This window comes from Hyperolius riggenbachi, chromosome 5 (assembly GCF_040937935.1).
Source record: "Hyperolius riggenbachi isolate aHypRig1 chromosome 5, aHypRig1.pri, whole genome shotgun sequence".
Classification (NCBI taxonomy): domain Eukaryota; kingdom Metazoa; phylum Chordata; class Amphibia; order Anura; family Hyperoliidae; genus Hyperolius; species Hyperolius riggenbachi.
Window position 1 is genome coordinate 257,422,686 of NC_090650.1, and position 20,507 is coordinate 257,443,192.

Consider the following 20,507-nt stretch of genomic DNA (forward strand, 5'->3'; position numbering starts at 1 on the left):
AAGTCAGAAAACCACTGCGCCTGCGTTGCCGTGTCCTCGCTTCCCCTGATGTCACTAGGAGCGTACTGCGCAGGCACAGACCATACTGGGCCTGCGCTGTGCGCTCTTGATGACATCAGCGGGAGCGAGGACACGGCAACGCAGGCGGAGTGGTTTTCTGACTTTAAAGTCAGACATTCCAGAAGTGAACTGGAGGCGGGGCCAGAGCATCGGTGAGTGGCTGCGCCAACACAGGATGTCTGCGGGGGACCATTAGAAGCCCCGGGTAAGTTCAGCTCATTTTCCCCCGACCCCCCTACAGTATCCCTTTAAGTATGTGATAACTCCAAATCATAACAGCAGAAAAAGTTTTGAATGCAGGCTTAGCATCTTTATCACTTAATACACTCAGACCAGTTGCTGTTGAAATTAGATTTTTATGGTGACGATACCGCTTTAAAGGATATCCGAAGTGACATTATGAGATAGACCTGTGTCTGTACAGTGCCTAGCACACAAATAACTATGCTGTGTTCCTTTTTTTTCTTTCTGTGCCTGAAAGAGTTAAATATCAGGTATGTAAGTGGCTGACTCAGTCCTGACTCAGACAGGAAGGGACTACAGTGTGACCCTCACTGATAAGAAATTCCCCCTTTTTATCTCTTTCTTGCTCTCAGAAGCCATTTTCTGCTAGGAAAGTGTTTTATAGTTGGAATTTCTTATGAGGATCACACTGTAGTCACTTCCTGTCTGAGTCAGGACTGAATCAGCCACTTACATACCTGATATTTAACTCTTTCAGACAGATAAAGAAAAAAAGGAACACAGCATAGTTATTAGTGTGCTTGGCACTGTACATACACATGTCTATCTCATCATGTCACGTCTCTTCGGGTATCCTTTAATGTAGAAATTTAGGACCAATTAAAGGATATCCGAAGGGACATGTGACATGAGATAGACATGGGTATGTACCAGGGCTGTGGAGTTGGTAGAAAAATCCTCCGACTCCTCAGTTTAGGATTCCACCGACTCCTTGACTCCTCTAATTTGCATATTAGTATGTAACATGAAATTCGTCTCTTAACTGCCAACGCTTAGGAATTTTAAAAGACAACTGAAGTGAGAAGGATATGGAGACTGCCATATTTATTCCCTTTAGTCATAGACTAAAACTAGTCCTTGGTAAGAGTACTTGTAAAAGGTACAGACCGGAACAAATAACATCTATCAGGCCCTAGGCAATGTGACTGTGGGTACATGGAAGAGTGATGTGCAGGTACACTGCAGGGGAATAAGGAGATTCTTCCTCTATTACACATTCTTCATGCACAATATGAACCAGGTTTATGGGTGATAGACAACACCTCTGTGTTCAATGTGCACAACATTCTCAGTGGATTCCCTGCAGCTCTGTGAGGAGTGCATATGTAGAGTATAGTACTACTGTGTAACAAAGTAAACCTGAGACAGATGAAATTAAAGTTTTATACATACCTGGGGCTTCCTCCAGCCCCCTTCAGGCTAATCAGTCCCTCGTTGTCCTCCTCCACCACCTGGATCTTCTGCTATGAGTCCAGGTACTTGAGCCAGTCTGGCGTAGTGCACATGCACACACTCAGCCGCCGGGAGCGTACTACACCTGCGCAGCACTATTGCGCAGGTGCAGAACGCTCCTAGCCGTGGAAGCGGCATGCGGCCGGACTGCGCTGACTGGCTGAATTACCAGGACTTATAGCAGAAGATCCAGGTGGTGGAGGTGGACAAGCAAGGGACTGATTAGCCTGAAGGGGGCTGGAAGAAGCCCCAGGTATGTATAAAACTTTTCTTTTCATCCTTCTCAGGTACCATTTAATTTGTAGTCACCAAACCAAATTTCAACATATCAAATTATTTGATTTCATGAGCAAAAAGAGTGCACATATTTGCATAAATCAGCATCAACACAGAATTATTTCCATCTCATTGACCATCTCTATTAGTGACACAGCTACACATCAGGCTTTATACTTACAGCATAGATGTTATTTAGTACCGTATTTTTCGGACTATAGGACGCTCCGGACCATAAGACGCACCTAGATTTAGAGGGCAAAAACCAGGGGAAAAAATATTTTTAACCTGGTGCATCTATGGTCCAGGAGCATCTTGTGGATGTTCTCACCCCAATTAATATGGCCTTCTTGTGCCCCCCCCTTGTACCTCTTTGTCCTCTTCCTATCCCCCTTGTGTCCTCAGCTTGTCCCCCTTGTGTCCTCAGCTTGTTCCCCCTGTGTCCTCAGCTTGTTCCCCCTGTGTCCTCAGCTTGTTCCCCCTGTCCTCAGCTTGTTCCCCCTGTGTCAGCTTGTCCCCCCTGTGTCCTCAGCTTGTCCCCCCTGTGTCCTCAGCTTGTCCCCCCTGTGTCCTCAGCTTGTCCCCCCTGTGTCCTCAGCTTGTCCCCTCTGTGTCCTCAGCTTGTCCCCCTGTGTCCTCAGCTTGTCCCCCCTGTGTCCTCAGCTTGTCCCCCCTGTGTCCTCAGCTTGTCCCCCCTGTGTCCTCAGCTTGTCCCCCCTGTGTCCTCAACTTGTCCCCCCTGTGTCCTCAACTTGTCCCCCCTGTGTCCTCAACTTGTCCCCCCTGTGTCCTCAACTTGTCCCCCCTGTGTCCTCAACTTGTCCCCCCTGTGTCCTCAACTTGTCCCCCCTGTGTCCTCAACTTGTCCCCCCTGTGTCCCCAGCTTGTCCCCCCTGTGTCATCAGCATGTCCCCCCCCCATGTCCTCTGCATGTGTCCCCCCCCCATGTCCTCTGCATGTGTCCCCCCCCCATGTCCTCTGCATGTGTCCCCCCCCCATGTCCTCTGCATGTGTCCCCCCCCCATGTCCTCTGCATGTGTCCCCCCCCCCCCCCGTGTCCTCTGCATGTTCTCCCCCCCCCCCCCCGTGTCCTCTGCATGTTCCCCCCCCCCCCCCCGTGTTTTCTGCACGTTCCCCCCCCCCCCCCCCGTGTCCTCTGCATGTTCCCCCCCCCCCCGTGTCCTCTGCATGTTCCCCCCCCCCCCCCCGTGTCCTCTGCATGTTTCCCCCCCTCCCGTGTCCTCTGCATGTTTCCCCCCCCTCCCGTGTCCTTTGCATGTTTCCCCCCCTCCCGTGTCCTCTGCATGTTTCCCCCCCTCCCGTGTCCTCTGCATGTTCCCCCCCCCTCCCATGTCCTCTGCATGTTCCCCCCCCCCTCCCCGTGTCCTCTGCATGTCCCCCCCCCCCCCTCCCGTGTCCTCTGCATGTCCCCCCCCCCTCCCGTGTCCTCTGCATGTTTTCCCCCCCTCCCGTGTCCTCTGCATGTTTTCCCCCCCTCCCGTGTCCTCTGCATGTCCCCCCCCCCCCTCCCGTGTCCTCTGCATGTCCCCCCCCCCCCCCGTGTCCTCTGCATGTTTACCCCCCCTCCCGTGTCCTCTGCATGTCCCCCCCCCTCCCGTGTCCTCTGCATGCCCCCCCGTGTCCTCTGCATGCCCCCCCCCCCTCCCGTGTCCTCTGCATGTTTCCCCCCCCTCCCGTGTCCTCTGCATGTTTCCCCCCCCTCCCGTGTCCTCTGCATGTTTCCCCCCCCCTCCCGTGTCCTTTGCATGTTTCCCCCCCTCCCGTGTCCTCTGCATGTTTCCCCCCCTCCCGTGTCCTCTGCATGTTCCCCCCCCCTCCCGTGTCCTCTGCATGTTCCCCCCCCCCTCCCGTGTCCTCTGCATGTCCCCCCCCCCCTCCCGTGTCCTCTGCATGTCCCCCCCCCCCCTCCCGTGTCCTCTGCATGTTTTCCCCCCCTCCCGTGTCCTCTGCATGTTTTCCCCCCCTCCCGTGTCCTCTGCATGTCCCCCCCCCCTCCCGTGTCCTCTGCATGCCCCCCCGTGTCCTCTGCATGCCCCCCCCCCTCCCGTGTCCTCTGCATGTCCCCCCCCCCCCGTGTCCTCTGCATGTTTACCCCCCCTCCCGTGTCCTCTGCATGTCCCCCCCCCCTCCCGTGTCCTCTGCATGCCCCCCCGTGTCCTCTGCATGCCCCCCCCCCCCCTCCCGTGTCCTCTGCATGTTTCCCCCCCCTCCCGTGTCCTTTGCATGTTTCCCCCCCTCCCGTGTCCTTTGCATGTTTCCCCCCCTCCCGTGTCCTCTGCATGTTTCCCCCCCTCCCGTGTCCTCTGCATGTTCCCCCCCCCTCCCGTGTCCTCTGCATGTTCCCCCCCCCCTCCCGTGTCCTCTGCATGTCCCCCCCCCCTCCCGTGTCCTCTGCATGTCCCCCCCCCCCCCTCCCGTGTCCTCTGCATGTTTTCCCCCCCTCCCGTGTCCTCTGCATGTTTTCCCCCCCTCCCGTGTCCTCTGCATGTCCCCCCCCCCTCCCGTGTCCTCTGCATGCCCCCCCGTGTCCTCTGCATGCCCCCCCCCCCCGTGTCCTCTGCATGTTTACCCCAACCCCCCCCCGTGTCCTCTGCATGTCTCCCCCCCCCCCCCCCCCCCCGTGTCCTCTGCATGTCTCCCCCCCCCCCCCCCCCCCCCGTGTCCTCTGCATGTCCCCTGCCCCCCCTCCCGTGTCCTCTGCATGTCCCCTGCCCCCCCTCCCGTGACCTCTGCATGTTCCCCCCCCCCGTGTCCTCTGCATGTTCCCCCCCCCCGGTGTCCTCTGAAGGCCCCCCCCGGTGTCCTCTGAAGTCCCCCCCCCCCCGTGTCCTCTGCATGTTCCTATGCGTCATTCTTCCCTCTAGTGCCGGCTTTCCATGTTGCGTCATTACAGGCGGCTGGCACTAGAGGGAAGAATGACTCATAGGAAAAGTCTCTGAGCAGCGCGGACTTCTAGGTTCGGATGGCTGCTAATTACACAGCGCCAGAGGGAGACAATGGAATATGCTAATGCGGCGAATACACTGCCGGACCATCAGGTAATACATGGCTGCCACTAACTACAAAGCGGGCGCCTAATTGGATTATATTGATACCGCTAAATACACTGCAGGGGGGCGGGCAGCAATGTCATGGCACTGATGCTGGGATTATCGGGTTATACACTGCTGACGTTAACTACACAGCGGGGGCCGCTAATTACCCTGCGGGGGGGCGGGGACAAGAAGAGGACACAGGAGGACAAAGAGTGGACTTCACAGGGAGTCCCCGACATTGCGGCGCAGCGGCGGTTCGTATCGGCGGGTGTTTGTAAGTCAGGGACTTCATGTATTCGGACCATAAGACGCAGTGACTTTTTTTCCCCCACTTTTGGGGGAGAAAAAGTGCGTCTTATAGTCCGAAAAATACGGTATATATGAGATTCCTGTGTATACATCATATATATACAGTCACAATCAGATGTGTATATCTGACTTAAAAAATACGGGGACTGCTTTTTTGAAGCAGCACAAGTAACTAATTTTGATTGGTTTATTTCATTTTTGTGGACGAAGCACAGCTATTACTGTATGTATAAATTATTTATGATGACTATTATCTCAGAAATAGAACATTTTATCATATTTTCTATTTTAATTACAGTTTAAATTCATTAGGAGTCGGAGTCGGTGCATTTTTTCCTGACTCTGACTCCAGGCACCCAAAATTGCTCCGACTCCACAGCTTGGTATGTACAGTGCTTAGCACACAAATAACTATGCTGTGTTTCTTTTTCTTCTTTCTCTGCCTGTAAGAGTTAAATATCAGGTATGTAAGTGGCTGATTCAGTCCTGACTCAGACAGGAAGTGACTACAGTGTGACCCTCACTGATAAGAAATTACCCTTTTTATCTCTTTCTTGCTCTCAGAAGCCATTTTCTGCTAGGAAAGTGTTTTATAGTTGGAATTTCTTATCAGTGAGGGGCACACTGTAGTCACTTCCTGTCTGAGTCAGGACTGAATCAGCCACTTACATACCTGATATTTAACTCTTACAGGCAGAGAACGAAAGAGGAACACAGCATAGTTAGTTGTGTGCTAGGCACTGTACATACACGTCTATCTCATCATGTCACATGTCACTTCGGGTATCCTTTAACCATTTCAGCCCGCGGGTATTTTTCACCTTATGGACGAGAGGAATTTTCACCCGTCAGCTATCGATGGGAATTCCGGCTCTTCTCAGAGAATCGGCTCTTCTGAATCGGCTCCCATTAAAGAGCCGACTCTTATGGCTCTCAATTGGCTTTTCGTTAAATATCACTAGACACCACTCAGAATTGGCGTAAAAGCCCCGCCCCCGTCTCCATGACCACTCCAGACTGCTTCTCTGACTGGGGCAATCCCTCCTGCTACTGCTCTGCTCCGCCCCATACACTCCTACAAGCTGCAAGAGGAGGACTACATCTCCCAGCATGCCTCAGCGCCCTTTATTACACAGCAAATCAGAGCTGTGTGGGGCGGCTGAGGCATCGGCTCTTTTAAAACTGAGAGCCGGCTCTTGTCGTTCACAGGAAAGAGCCGGCTCGTTCGCGAACGACCCATCACTACCGTCAGCGCTCCTCCTATTCATTCCCCAATAACTTTATCACAACAAAATGATCTGTACCTTGTTTTTTTCCGCCACCAATTAGGCTTTCTTTGGGTGGTACATGATGCTAAGAATTATTTTATTCTAAATGCATTATGATGGGAATAATAAGAAACAAATTGAAAAAATTCATTGTTTTTCAGTTTTCAGCCATTATAGTTTTAAAATAATTCATGCTACCATAATTAAAATCCACACACTTTATTTGGCGATTTGTCCCGGTTATTGCAACGTTAAAATTATATCCCTAGTACAATATATCAGGACTGTGGAGTCGGAGTCGTGGAGTCGGAGTCGTGGAGTCTGGCAATTTTGGGTGCCTGGAGTCGGGAAAAAATGCACCGACTCCGACTCCTAATGAATTTGTAACTGTAATTAAAATAGAAAATATGATAAAATGTTCTATTTCTCAGATAAGTCATTAAAAATAATGTGTATGTATGTATGTATATATATATATATATATATATATATATATATATATATATATATATATATATATATATATATATATATATATATACAGTAATAGCTGTGCTTAGTCCACAAAAATGAAATAAACCAATCAAAATTAGTTACTTGTGCTGCTTCAATAAAGCAGTCCCCGTATTTTTAAGGTCAGATATACATATCTGATTGTGACTGTATATATGATGTGTACACAGGAATCTCTTATATATACTAAATAACATCTATGCTGTAAGAATAAAGCCTGATGTGTAGCTGTGTCACTAATAGAGATGGTCAATGAGATGGAAATAATTCTGCACTGATGCTGATTTATGCAAATGTATGCACTCCCTTTGCTGATGAAATCAAATAATTTGATATGTTGTTAAAATTTGGTTTGGTGACTACAAATTAAAGGGTACCTGAAACGGATGAAAAGTAAAGTTTTATACATACCTGGGGCTTCCTCCAGCCCCCTTCAGGCTAATCAGTCCCTCGCTGTCCTCCACCACCCGGATCTTCTGCTACGAGTCCTGGTAATTCAGCCAGTCAGCGCTGTCCGGCCGCATGCCGCTCCCACAGCCAGGAACATTCTGCACCTGCGCAATAGTGCTGCACAGGTGTAGTATGCTCCTGGCGGTGGAGTGTGTGCATGCGCACTACGCCTGACTGGCTCAAGTACCTGGACTCATAGCAGAAGATCCAGGTGGTGGAGGACGACGAGGGACTGATTATCCTGAAGGCGGCTGGAGGAAGCCCCAGGTATGTATAAAACTTTAATTTCATCTGTCTCAGGTTTACTTTGTTACACAGTAGTACTATACTCTACATATGCACTCCCCACAGAGCTGCAAGGAATCCACTGAGAATGCTGTGCACATTGAACACAGAGGAGTTGTCTGTCACCCATAAACCTTGTTCAGATTGTGCATGAAGAATGTGTAATAGAGGAAGAATCTCCTCATTCCCCTGCAGAGTACCTGCACATCATTCGTACATGTACCCACACTTACATTGCCTAGGGCCTGATAGATGTTCTTTGTTTCCGGTTTGTACCTTTTACAAGTACTCTTACCAAGGACTAGTTTTAGTCTAAAGGGAATAAATATAGTAGTCTACATATCCTTCTCACTTCAGTTGTCTTGTAAAATTCCTAAGCGTTGGCAGTTAAGAGACGAATTTCATGTTACATACTTTTAATCAACAAAATTGTAATATGCAAATTAGAGGAGTCGGAGTCGGTGGAATCCTAAACTGAGGAGTCGGAGTCGGTGGATTTTTGGACCGACTCCACCGCCCTGCAATGTATGGTGACAATATTTTATTTGGAAATAAAGGTGCATTTTTTTTCTGTTTTACATCACTCATTTTTAGCCCAATATTTAATATTTATATGCCCTCTTGTCATAGATATTTTTTGTTTTTCTCCTAAAGTCAGGTGTATTTTACTATTTGGCCACAAGATGTCCCCGCTGAGCAAAAATCGTATAAGGGCCTGTACACACTGCTGCGCTTTTAAAATCGCATGCGATTTTTAAATCGCAAGCCTTCATAAGAATAGAAAAAGCGCATCGCAGCAGTGTGTACAGGTCTTCACGATTTTCATTATTTTTCAAAAGACCTTGCGATTAAAAAGCGCATGCGATTTGAAAAGCGCAGCAGTGTGTACAGGCCCTTAGTGTACAAAGTACACTAATAGGATACAATGTATCATTACATTGTACCTAAGGGAAGTGACGTAGGCTTCCATCGGAAGCCTCCGGTCACAGTGGCGGTGGGGAGATTATGAATGGAAACATTGTTTCCATTCATAAATTGAACAATCAGCGGCGGGAGATAGCGCAGCTGCTGTATGTAAAGAATAAACACTGTTTTTGAACAAAAACAGTGTTTATTCTTGGCGGACATGCTCGGATTGGCACAAGGGACTTTTGTCCCCTGCAGCCAATCCCCCCCCCCCCCCCCTGCTAGCAGCAGCAGCGCGATCGTGGGCATCGGCCCGCACGATCGCCTGCAGACCACACAAACTGCAGGGATGTGACTAGCGCATCACTGCGGCTCTAGCCGCTGCAGACGTGAAGCTCACGTCCGCGCGGCATGAATGGTTAAATTCCTTACCTTAAAGTGAACCTAAGCCAAAGCTCTGGTTCAAAACAAGTTCTTACCCTGTAGAGAAACCTCAGGATCCTATTGAGGCTTCCCTTTCTTGTCGGCAGCCCCCCATTGCAGAGCGCGGCCCCCCTCTGTATCGGGGGCCGTGCAGCTTCACTTCCGTATTATTGGCCCCACTGTAACTTTGCGAGCCCACCCGCTTGCTCATGAGCAGTAGCATGGAGTCCGCGGCTCCAGCTTACTGCATATTTGCGGGCGTGCTGAGTCGGCCATTGCGCTGCCATGTACATAGAAAGAGGAGCTGCGCTTAGCGACAGGGGACATTAGAATACAGAGGGAAGCCTCAATAGGAACCTCAGGCTTCCCTCTCTTTCGGTAAGATCTTTGCTTATCTGATATTGTGTAGCTGAGCTGTGGCTCGGGTACATTTTAATAGTATTAGAGCATGTGAAAAAGGGCTTGTTTTTTTCAGAATAAGACAAAATTGATCTGGACTATATGGTGGTGATTATCTAGTCTCTGGCCACTTAAAGGGAAGGTTCAGGGTGGCTCTTAAAAAAATAAAAATGCCCATCCACTTACCTGGGGCTTCCTCCAGCCGTGGGCAGCCAGGACGTGCGCAGTACAGCCCGGAGGACGTCCGATGACGTCAGCGCGCCCCCGTGAGGCGCATTTTGAAACGCAGAAGAGCCCGACCTGGCAGCCGGCCTGGCCAGGTCGGGTCGGCCACCGGAGGGCACCGGGAGCCTGCGGAGCGGCACCGAGGGCACGTCCTGGCTGCCCACGGCTGGAGGAAGCCCCAGGTAAGTGGATGGGCATTTTTATTTTTTTAAGAGCCACCCTGAACCTTCCCTTTAAATGAAACAACGGGAAACTTAAACACCTGGGGCTTCCTCCAGTCTATGCAGCCCTTGCCGCAGCTCTGCTTCAGGCCGGTCTGCCCGGGTCCCCTCCGTAGCAGCCGCCGAACTAGCCGGGTTGGGGTCCACTGCGCATACACAAGTGTGCTACTGCTCCGCTCGCAATCACACTCCACAGGCGCAGAACGCTCCAGGCCACTGGAGCACGACCGCGAGCAGCGCAGTGGCCGCTGACCTGGCTGGGTCGCCTCATGCTACAGAGGGGACTCCGGGAGACTGGCTTGGAGCGTAGCTGCAGCTATATTTTAGCAGGGCTGTGGAGTCGGTCCAAAAATCCATGAACTCAGACTCCACAGTTTAGGATTCCTCCGACTCCTCCAATTTGCATATTACAATTTTGTTGATTAAAAGTATGTAACGTGAAATTCGTCTCTTAACTGCCAACGCTTAGGAATTTTACAAGGCAACTGAAGTGAGAAGGATATGTAGACTACTATATTTATTCCCTTTAGACTAAAACTAGTCCTTGGTAAGAGTGATGTGCAGGTACTCTGCAGGAGAATGAGGAGATTCTTCCTCTATTACACATTCTTCATGTACAATCTGAACCAGGTTTATGGGTGATAGACAACACCTCTGTGATCAATGTGCACAACATTCTCAGTGGATTTCGTGAAGCTCTGTGGACAGTGCATATGTAGAGTATAGTACTACTGTGTAACAAAGTAAACCTGAGACAGATGAAATTAAAGTTTTGTACATACCTGGTACTTCCTCCAGCCCCCTTCAGGCTAATCAGTCCCTTGCTGTCCTCCTCCGCCACATGGATTTTCTGTTATGAGTCCAGGTACTTGAGCCAGTCTGGTGTAGTGCGCATGCACACACTCCGCCGCCGGGAGCGTACTACACCTGCGCAGCACTATTACGCAGGTGCAGAACGCTCCTGGCTGTAGGAGCAGCACGTGGCTGGACTGTGCTGACTGGCTGAATTACCAGGACTCAGTAGAAGATCCAGGTGGTGAAGTACAGCGAGGGACTAATTTGGCCTGAAGGTGACTGGAGGAAGCCCCAGGTATGTAAAAAAAACTTTACTTTTCATCCGTCTCAGGTACCCTTTAATTTGTAGTCACCAAACCAAATTTTAACATATCAAATTATTTGATTTCATGAGCAAAGAGAGTACATTTGCATAAATCAGAATCAACGCAGAATTATTTACATCTTATTGACCATCTCTATTAGTGACACACACATCAGGCTTTATTCTTACAGCATAGATGTTATTTAGTATATATAAGAGATTCCTGTGTACACATCATATATACAGTCACAATCAGATGTGTATATCTGACTTTAAAAATACGGGGACTGCTTTATTGAAGCAGCACAAGTAACTAATTTTGATTGGTTTATTTCATTTTTGTGGACTGAGCACAGCTATTTCTGTATATATACATTATTTTTAATGACTATTATGTGAGAAATAGAACATTTTACCATATTTTCTATTTTAATTACAGTTACAAATTCATTAGGAGTCGGAGTCGGTGCATTTTTTTTCCTACTCCAGGTACCCAAAATTGCTCCGACTCCACAGCCCTGTATTTTAGAATACAGTATACTTTTTTTGCACATAAAATTATTAAATTCTTTTCATTTAGATCAAGAGCTAGAGATGAAGGTCCTATAAGGCATGACAGAGCAAAAGAACCTAGTCCTCCACGATGGTCCCCTTCAAGAAGGCGTTCCAGCAGATCACCCGCTAGGAGAAGGTCACGGTCACCTATTAGACGCAGTAGATCTCCCCGTAGAAGAAGCAGATCTCTTCACAGGAGGTAAGCAGTTTATATGTGGAACTGGAAAAGATTACAGTTGGCTTAAATCCTTGTCGACTTTGTACTTAAAAGACAACCAAGGTGGCATATGACATCATTAGATAGACATGTGTATGTACAGTGCCAAGTTCATAAATAACTAGGCTGTGTTCCTTTTTTTCTTTCTCTGCCTGAAAGAGTTAAACATCAGGTGTGCAAGTGACAGTTTCTGTCAAGGTCGGACTGGGCCAGACTAGCATAACCCTCACTGATAAAGTGATAGAGTTTATATCTGGCATACTTCAATGAATGTGTCATTGAGCAGAGACAAAACAGTGAAAACCTAAAAACTAGATTTAAATATAAAATCAGTGGGATATCTAAAAAAGTCATTTTTAGGAGAAGGACGATGCATACAATTATTCTCATTAGTTTATTTTAACCTCGGATGAAACCAGAGCTGATGAAAGCGAAAAGTTTTATACATACCTGGGACTTCCTCCGGCCCCATAAGCTTGGATCGCTCCCATGCCACAGTCCTCAGCATTCTGCAGCTTTTATCAGCTCTGGTACACATTAAAGTGTAGCTCAAACCAAACAATACAAGAATAATTAAAGGGAACCTGAACTGTGTAAAATTATTTAAAATAAATGGATGATGTAGCTGCAAATGAATAAGGGACACTGGCGAAAAATTGTAAAATTTAAAATATGTGCAAACAGACAAATAAGAAGTAAGGTTTTTTTTTTACTGAGTAAAATGAGCCATAAATTACTTTTCTCCTATGTTGCTGTCACTTACAGTAGGTAGTAGAAATCTGACAGAAGCGACAGGTTTTGGACTAGTCCATCTCTTCATAGGGGATTCTCAGCAAGGTTTTTGTTTATAAAGATATTTCCTAAAGAGGATTTAAACAATGATGCTGGCCAGCCTCCCTGCTCGCACAGTTTTTTGGCAGTTGGACAGAGCAACTGCCATTCACTAAGTTCTTTCGAAAATAAATACATTCCTGAGAATCCCCACATGAAGAGAGGGACTCGTCCAAAACCTGTCGCTTCTGTCAGATTTCTACTACCTACTGTAAGTGACAGCAACATAGGAGAAAAGTAATTTATGGCTCATTTTACTCTGGAAAAAAATGTACTTCTTATTTGTTTGTTTGCACATATTTTACATTTTACAATTTTTTGCTGTAGTGCCCCTTTAAATACTTACCTCAATGTCAGTTCCTCTCAAAAGTTCACTATTTTCTTCATACAGTGATCCTTTCCAGTTCTGACAATATTTTGACAGAACTGAAACATACCAGTTGCTGTCAGTTATATATCAGCTTCTGTCAGTTACAACTGAATGTGCAAGGTAATGTCCATGTTTCCTTATGGCTTAAAGAGTAACTGTCAGGCAAAACAAACTAATTTTAATCTGTTTCCCTGTGTTAAACAGTGTGGAAGGAAGCCAAATGGCAATACTGAAGTTAAAAAGCTCTCTTACTTTATTGTTGGCTGAATAGCAGCCTTCCTTATCTCCAGGCTGTTTAAGGAGGCCGCATAAGACTGAGAAGGACGCAGGCAGCCTGCAGAGCATGATGGGAAGGTTTTTTTCCTCTCTACTGCCCTACCTGCACCACCCCTTCATTTCCCTACCCCGCCCTCATCATCTGCTGCAGCCTCATTGGCTGCTCCCTCTCTCCTTCCTTCCCCATCCAGACACCCCGAGTGACAGCCGTGATCGGCACATGCGTTTTCCCACTCGATCCGCGGGTCGATAGGGATTGATTAGATTTTTTCCAACATGCTCTATTCGGATTTCGATCGTTCCTGCCGTCGATTTGGCGTAATTAACATGCAAATCGACGTCAGGAACGATCGAAATCCGAATCGGGCATGTTAGAAATAATCAAATCGATCCCGATCGACCCGCGGATCGTGCGGGAAAACGCATCTTGTGTACCAAGCATAAGACCATAGACTGGTAGGAGTGTCTAAAGGGCTGGGACTTGGGAGGGCTAATGAATAATTAATCAGGGAGCAGGGTAAGGGAGGATATGACATCATAATTGGCTTCAGACAAGACAGTCAAAGATGGAAGCTGCCATGAAATGTCAGGAGCATCATTCTCTGCATATACTATATAAAAATTCTGTGAAATCCAAACATGGACAGTGAAATGCATATGTAATGTAAGTACAGCTAGTATTTAGCTGCTGATATGTGTTTTTTGTCTCTGAGACCCTATGCCTAACAGCTCCTCTTTAAGTGGGCGATATTACAGCTGAATAGTGTGCTTACCAAAAAACTGTTATGGGGTTATGGGCATTTTCAAAAAGGACAGAGAATTGCATTGATCACAGTGGACAAACAGGGCTCAGGAGAAAGAGATTGATGAGTAGACTACACGGGAGGTAAGTATGGCGTGTTTATGTTTATTTTGACTCTAAGGGCCGGTTCACACGGACGCTTGGCGGCGTCTACCGTCAAGCGTTCGGGACCCATCGGCTAAACTCTCCCATTCAAGTGAATAGGAGCGTTTAGCATTGCGCGGTTACCGTCGATTACAGTCGATTGCATAAACGCGGCGTTCTGATCCCGATTTAACGCATCGTTTCGGCCGTCCCTAGAAGCCGCATGCAACGTCCAGGGACGGCTAGCCGGCACGGCTTCATGTCCCCCTGCGGGGGCGAGAAACGCCGATCGCGACGATCTCTGTACCGCCGCCACCGAACGGGACGTCACAGGACGACGCGACTTCCTGGCTTCCCCAACGCCGCCTGCCGTCCGTGTGAACCGGCCCTTATTTTTCAGTTCAGGTTCTCTTTAAGACTTATCTAGGACTTTCTCTGGTCTCCTGTAGGTCATTTGCTCTCTTGGTGTTTGGTAGCCAGTCAGGGACTACTGTGCATGCATGTCCCTGGCCATGGCCCTACTTGGGCACACTTCGTTAGTTGGGAACGTTCTGCGCCTGTGCCGTTAAAAGCCTTAACTGCACAGCCGCAGAGTGCTCCCGGCCACTGAAGCATGCACAGTGGTCCCTGACTACTGGGTCTGACATCCAGAAAATGGACGCGATCAAATGGACACCAAGGGAGCCCACGGACAAGAGGGGGCTGGAGGAAGCCCCAGGTGAGTATAAATTCTTGTTTGTTTGGGCTCAGGATTACTTTAATTTCTTGTTTCACTGTCCTGATTTTTCACTTTTCCTGTTAGGAGATATATACTGTATGTAAAGAAAAGTATGCTAGACACACTTACTTCTGTACTCTGAATCATTGCTAATAATCGGAAGTAATCGATTTGACTGTCAATCTGGCGAAAAACTGCATTGTGTACCAGTCATTACTTTCTGCAAAGAACGTGGCCTCTTTGGTAACTTTTTGTCCTCTGTGATTGTGACAGTTCTAGTGTACAGTATTGACCAGAAACACAATTTTTCATGAAATATGGTCCACGAAACATAACCACCCTTATTAATTACTAGTGTTAACCTTCTGATGCTTACCTATCATTTTCTTTTTAGCTTCACCACAGATCCTCTTTTTGTATTAAGCTGTAATGCTATTCACTGTCATTAATTATTGTATTGCCAGGTGCAGGTGCCCAAACCACCACAGCAAACAGTCCTGCTTCTGCTCCAGTCCTTCTGGAGATGAATTTTTTTTTTTACTGGAACAGAGGATACCAAGAGCATTAGGCCAAACTAGGGAGATCGTTTTTGTGGATTCGGATCAGGTCATTTGGGTTGGGGATCAGCAGGCATCTCATAGACACTAATGCAAATTGTCCGTAACTAGGTGCCCGCGGCTGCTACATGGGGAATAGAGACTGCAGGTGATCATCTATTTGTAGGCTATCCACTACAAAGCGGTAGAGGAGGTTAGTGTTAGACACTTGGGGGGAGGAGTTAGTGTTAAGCATTATGTGTGGGTTTAGTGTTAGGCACTAGGATGGGGGGTTAGTTTTAGGCATTAGGCGGGGGACTGGTGTTAGGCACTAGGAGGGGAGGGTTCATGTAAGATTGGAAGCTGGGTTAGTCTGTAGTAAAATATTGGTAATGTAAATTACTGATATTGTTACTAGCGGCACTACCCAGCGACCAACTCAAACAGTGGCGGTGCTACATGTATGGTGTGGTTTGCTCAGATAAGGAAAAATCCCTGTTCCAATTTTTACTGGCTCAGAGACTAGCTGCATAGACACACTTATGCTGTAGAGCAGGTGTGCCTGCATTTTGTCGACTTGTGTGCCATTTTGAAAATTACTTAGACAAAGTGATTTCTCCATTCCGGAGACAGTGTTCCCACTTTTAAATCTTCAATTCCATCCAATTCCCAAGTATAGCCACACAGAGTCTGCCCCCCTTCTTCCCAGTTAAGCAGTGTGCCTCCAAATCCCTTCCGTCACTGGTGGGCACCTATTTAAAAAATAATTCTTCAGGTGAGTAAGTGTCTTCACTCTTCTTTCCTCTCTGTGGGTTATTCCTGGCTGGAATTATTTTCTTCTTGAAATTTTTCTCCCTCATGGGCTTCCCATGGTTGGTCCAGACTTTTGTCTTTCACCTCATGCTTGTGGGACAAGTGTACATAGGCGCAGGACTGGAGGGGCAGAGCTCTCATTGGCTGTGTGGTAAGTTACTCGACATCTCGTGCTCCACTTCATCGTGCATGACTGCAATGCATCCAGTAGTTTTTTTTGCAATCGACCGGTAGATAGCGATTGGCACCACTGCTGTAGAGTATCCACCACAATTTGATTGCTAATGTTTCTTTGTAAGGGCAAAAAAGGGATATATCCAAATAACTATTTCCAATCATGGTTATCTTTTAATCAGAGACAGAACCAGAAGGAGTTGGTCGCGTCTCAGACGGAGGTCATACTCCCGTAGTGGGCGAATGCGCAGAAGAAGAAGCAGGAGTAAAGATAAAGAAGATAAGTTTAAAGGCAGTCTTTCTGAGGGAATGAAAGTAGAACAAGAATCATCTGATGATAAGTATGACATTGTTTATAAATTGCATGCTGTGATTTTATGCTCACTTGCTCCACATTACAATACATTGTACTAGTGGAAACACCACATTGCCTTCTTTACAGTTTCTGATTTCTTGTACAGTATAAGCTATGTTTATTTGGTGTATTGCTTGTCACACGTGGACAAGCTTTTACCCATTTCCAATTTTGCCTGTCATATCAAGCTTGTACATTTGTTTGAGCTGTGTTCAGTCATTCGAAGTAAACTTTAAAAAAAAATCCTTTTCACATCAACTAAAACATTTAAAGGATATTAACTTATTTCTTTGCAAACACTTATGCTTTTGTATATAATAATATAACCCTAATATGCACTGTATACAAACTTAGTAAAATCACCTAATTCTTCCATTGTGGTATGTCTTCCATTGTGGTATGAAGTACACCTGCCAAGACTGAGATCTGTCGTAGCATTCACAAGTAAAGTTGTTTTTTTACTGACTTTTATGTATGTTAATGCTATAACGTTAAGCCCCATCTACAAGATACAATTCTTTGTGCGATTCGATTACGATTCTATTTACGATCTGATTAACCACTTAAGGACCAGGGGATATTGCAGTGATCGGTGCTGCGTGGGCTCTACAGCCCGCAGCACCGATCACGTATGTGCCAGGGCGATCAGACTTCCCCCCCCCTTTTTTTCCCCACTAGGGGGATGTCCTGCTGGGGGGGTCTGATCGCCGCCGGCTACCCGCACTTTCCGAGGGGGGCTCTTCAAAGCCCCCCTCCGCAGCGCTTTCCACCCTCCCCGGCTTTCCCTCCCTCTCCTTTACCCTGTGAGTGGCGCAGGACGGAGTTCCGTCCTGCGCCGGATAGGATAGGCTTCTGCCTATCAGATGCCGGTGATCCCCGGCCAATCAGAGGCCGGGGATCGCCGATCTACGTCACGGCGCTGCTGCGCAGCAGCGCCGTGTGATGTAAACAGCGGGGATTTCTTCCCCGGATGTTTACATTATGCGTGCGAGCCGCGATCGGCGGCTCGCACACTGTTCACGGAGGCAGTCTCCGTGAACTAGCATGGAAAAGCCGCTCGATCGAGCGGCCGTTTCCATGCTATACCACTAACGACCCGCCGACGCCTATCGGCGTTAGGCGGTCGTTAAGTGGTTAAAGCCGACATGTCCGATCGGGATTCGATCCAATCCGATTTGCCATGTCCAATCGGGATTCGATTCAATTCGCCATTGTTTTGCAATGGCAAATCGAGTTGAATCGAATCCCGATCGGACATGCCGGATTTAATCAGATCGTAAATAGAATCATAATCGAATCGCACAAATAATCGAATCGCGTAGATTGGGCTTTATATTTGATAATTGTGATAAAAAGCAGTAAATATAATCTTAATCTGTATAGTCACAGAGAGGAGGAAAAGTGTTGTATTCTGTTTCGCTTTTCTATGTGGACAAATAAGAGGATTGATTAGTGAAAGGTAGTGTTTCTATTTTTTTTTTCCTTCTGTATCATGCAAAGTACTCAATGAAGCTAGCAAGTGCATGAAGTCATGAACTGTACAGCACATTTGGCTTTGATTGTAATCTAAATTGAGGACATCAGTTCATCCATTTAATTGAAGTGTAACCCATTGCTCTTTATTGATTATTCAGATGGTTAATTTGCTATTTATTTTCAGTTTAGAAGACTATGATGTAGAAGAAGAAGATGAAGAAGCTCTCATTGAGCAAAGACGACAGCAAAGATTGGCAATTGTAGAGGTCAGTTTGAAAATAACACTAAATTTGCCTTTACTTAACCACTTCAACCCTCAGTCGTTTTCACTTTATGCATCCGAGCAATGTTCACCTCCCATTCATTAGCCTATAACTTTATCACTACTTATCACAACAAACTGATCTATATCTTGTTTTTTCCGCCACCAATTACCGTATTTTTCGGACTATAAGACGCACTTTTTTTCTTCCCCAAAACTGGGGGGAAAAAGTCAGTGCCTCTTATAGTGCGAATATACGGTTTTGGGACCATCAGAGCACCTACCGATCCAGCTGGCAGCGGGCTCCTCTCATCCCCCTCTCTGCCAGTGACCCCCAGAGCAGGCGGTATCAGCGGCGGGGCCAGTTATCAGAAAGCGGCAGTGTCTGCATGATCAAGGCATCCCTCCACCCGCGGACACGAGACATCAATGAGCGCCGATGTGTGCTGATCGAAGCTGCCATCCACCCGCGGACATAAGACACTGCATACCAGCCTGCAGCACGTGCAATGCTTTCCTCTGCCTCCCGTGTCCCTCCAGCTGCAGCCGCTTTTACAATCATGCCGCTCTACTCAATACCGGCTTCTCCGAACTTCCTGGTTGGTGATGTAATGTCACTACGTGATCTGGAGCGCACGTGCGCTCCAGATCACGTAGTTACCACGGCGGGTTACCCCGAGCTCAGCTCGGAATAACCGGCAAGGAGGTTAAACATTTTATGTGGGTATTTTTGGGAGGGTGGGATGGAAATAGCATTTTTTTTTTTGTAAATATATGTGGCACCATGGCCCGATTCACTGATTCCCTGGCTAACGAACCGCGGGCCGGGAGCATGTGCGCGATTGGCCGCGGGAGCGCACATTGCCTCCTGGAGGTAGCTTCTACGTCCAGGAGGCGAAAGTAGTTAATAGCTCTTGTCCTGAAAGCAGGCTCGATGGTGGCAGAGGATTTGGGGTCATGGTAGGAAGCTGCACTGGGGCAAATTTATCAAAGCAGTGCAAGTAGAACTGGAGATTAGTAAAACTGCATTGTCGTTCAATGCATGCAAAAATGGGAGTATTCCTTTTGGTGAATTGCCATTTCTTTCACCGTTGAAATACTTAAAGGGCTATTTAAGTGTAAAAAAAAAAGAGTTTAAAGTGGATCCGAGATGAGCTTTTACTCATTGCATAATTGTTCCTTTCCTATTGTTTATAGGGCATTCCTCAAGTCAAATACTTTTTTGTTTTAATACTCTAATTCCCTATGAACTACCGCCCACAGGTTTGCAGTAGCAAGGGCTCATGGGAGCTCAGTCTGGTCAGGAGGAGGTGTTACTAGCCATTGATTTCAGAGGCAGATGGGACGAGGAGGGTGCATTAGGTTTTTTTCACAGGCTGAGATACAGATATGCCTGCCTCTGTGTAATGTTTACAAACAACATGGCTGCTGTCATTGTATCACAGGAAGACATAATCATATTCTATTAAAGCTGTTTGCAGCTAGATTTGCTGTGTAAACCATCTAAACTTTAGATAAGATATATAGACAAGTTACTTGTTATAGTTAGTTTTTCATCTCGGATCCGCTTTAACTTACCTGGGGCTCCTTTCAGCACCCTGGAGTCATCCTGTTCTCACGCCGCCCCACTGGACGGACACCGCCAGTCGGCGGCTACTGTACATGCATGTCCCCGAGCTGCGCGCACCCTGATCGTGCTCCTGCTGCCAGGACACTGCATGCTCCGGGAGCACGGTGAGGAGGCGCATGGCCAGTCAGCTTTGCAGGGATCACGTCTGATTATTTTTTTTTCATTTTATACTTAAAGTAAACATCCAAGCAAAAATTAAAATCAAAATTCACTTACCTGGGGCTTCTTCCAGCCCCTGGCAGCCATCCTGTGCCCTCTCAGGTGGCTCCCGGTGTCCTTCGCTGCAGCCCCCAGCACAGATCGGGTGGCAGGCAGGGCGATCAAAATTCCCCCCCCCCCCCCACCCTTTTCTCCCCACTAGGGGATGTCCTGCTGGGGGGGTCTGATCGCCGCCGGCTACTTTGGTGTAGCGGGGGGGGGGGGGGCTCCTCAAAGCGATATC

General features: G+C 47.5%; 1 protein-coding gene across 5 annotated transcripts in view; it reads left to right on the forward strand.

The window, feature by feature from the left end:
- PRP4K (pre-mRNA processing factor kinase PRP4K) overlaps positions 1 to 20,507 on the forward strand; it is a 116,903-nt gene that overhangs the window by 30,684 nt on the left and 65,712 nt on the right. For all 5 annotated transcript variants that reach the window (XM_068236829.1, XM_068236828.1, XM_068236830.1 and 2 more), the window contains exons 3-5: positions 11,547 to 11,720; positions 16,525 to 16,683; positions 18,358 to 18,439. In XM_068236829.1, the coding sequence (XP_068092930.1) occupies positions 11,547 to 11,720; positions 16,525 to 16,683; positions 18,358 to 18,439 (415 nt within the window). The remainder of the gene's footprint in view (positions 1 to 11,546; positions 11,721 to 16,524; positions 16,684 to 18,357; positions 18,440 to 20,507) is intronic.